This window comes from Mandrillus leucophaeus, unplaced genomic scaffold, assembly GCF_000951045.1.
Source record: "Mandrillus leucophaeus isolate KB7577 unplaced genomic scaffold, Mleu.le_1.0 Scaffold230, whole genome shotgun sequence".
In the NCBI taxonomy this organism is placed as follows: domain Eukaryota; kingdom Metazoa; phylum Chordata; class Mammalia; order Primates; family Cercopithecidae; genus Mandrillus; species Mandrillus leucophaeus.
In genome coordinates this window covers 965011-966265 of record NW_012102366.1, presented here as the reverse complement: position 1 = coordinate 966265, position 1255 = coordinate 965011, and the positions used below count along the sequence as shown (strand labels likewise).

General features: G+C 57.0%; 1 protein-coding gene across 1 annotated transcript in view; it reads left to right on the top strand.

Moving 5' to 3' along the window:
* The window catches only part of IL27RA (interleukin 27 receptor, alpha), a 38737-nt gene that overhangs the window by 7649 nt on the left and 29833 nt on the right, over positions 1–1255 (top strand). Inside the window, exons 2-4 of the mRNA XM_011981814.1 lie at positions 5–98; positions 497–610; positions 980–1001. Coding sequence (XP_011837204.1) covers positions 5–98; positions 497–610; positions 980–1001 — 230 coding nt within the window. The remainder of the gene's footprint in view (positions 1–4; positions 99–496; positions 611–979; positions 1002–1255) is intronic.

Here is a 1255-nt window from a genome sequence, read left to right as displayed (position 1 = left end):
GGAGGCAGGGGCGCCCCTTTCTGGCCGTGGCCGCTGCCCAAGCTGGCGCTGCTGCCTCTGCTGTGGGTGCTTTTCCAGCGGACGCGTCCCCAGGGTGAGTGCCGGAGGGAGCTCGTGTACCGGGTGCTGCCGCTGCTCTCCCCGCGAAGGCGCCAATGCTCTAGGATAAGCCACGCGTTTGCGGAGCGAAAGGCAGAGGTGCAGGCGCCACTCGGCTCCCCCGGGGCAGGGACCCGGCGACACTGGGGAATGGGCGGCAGCAAGGTCGAACCGGAGCCCCGGGGCGGGGTGGGGGAGCTCTCCGGGTGGTTAACAGGATGTGGCGAGCACAGGGAAAGGGGAGGGGGGTTGCACGGAGCCTGGGGAGGCTTCCTGCTGCTCATTTCCCTAAGCCCCCCACCTTGCAATTGTCAGAAGTCCAAGTTCTGGGGTGTGCAGGCGGAAGTGGGGGATTCGACCCCCTTTCCTGAGACCCTCTGACTCCCTCTCCAGACAGCGCCGGGCCACTGCAGTGCTACGGAGTTGGACCCTTGGGCGACTTGAACTGCTCGTGGGAGCCTCTTGGGGACCTGGGAGCCCCCTCCGAGTTACACTTTCAGAGCCAAAAGTAGTGAGTACAGGGAGGTGACGTGGGGAAACAAGCTTTGGAGGTGGCCGCTCAGGTCCCAGACTGCCATGGTTGAAAGGTTCTAGGAGTCAAGCCTGGCCAACATGGTGAAACCCTGTCTATACTAAAAATACAAAAAAAGTTACCCGGGGGCGGTGGCGCCCGCCTGTAGTCCCCGATACTCAGGAGGCTGAGGCATGAGAGTCGCTTGAACCCGGGAGGCGGAGGTTGCAGTGATCCCAGATCTCGCCACTGCACTCCAGCCTGGGGCACAGAGTGAGACTGTCTCAATTTAAAAAAAAAAAGAAAAAAAAGAAAAAAGAAAAGTCTCAGGAGTCTGCCCCCCTCCCCCAATACTCCTCCACTCCGAAGCCCTTCAATGCTAGCTTCCCTCGTTTCTCCGCTGTGTCACCCTGGGCAAATCACTTTCCCTCTTTGAGGCTCCTTTACATTTCTCTGTTAAATAGCAATCATAGGGCCAGGAGAGGTGGCTTGCACCTGTTATCCCAGCATTTTGGGAAGCTGAGGCGGGAGGATCGCTTGAGCCCAGGAGTTCAAGAGTTCAGAGTTTTAAAGAGCCCGTCTCTTTTTCTTTTCTTTTCTTTTTCTTTTCTTTTCTTTTTTTTTTTTTTTTTTTTTTTTTTTTTT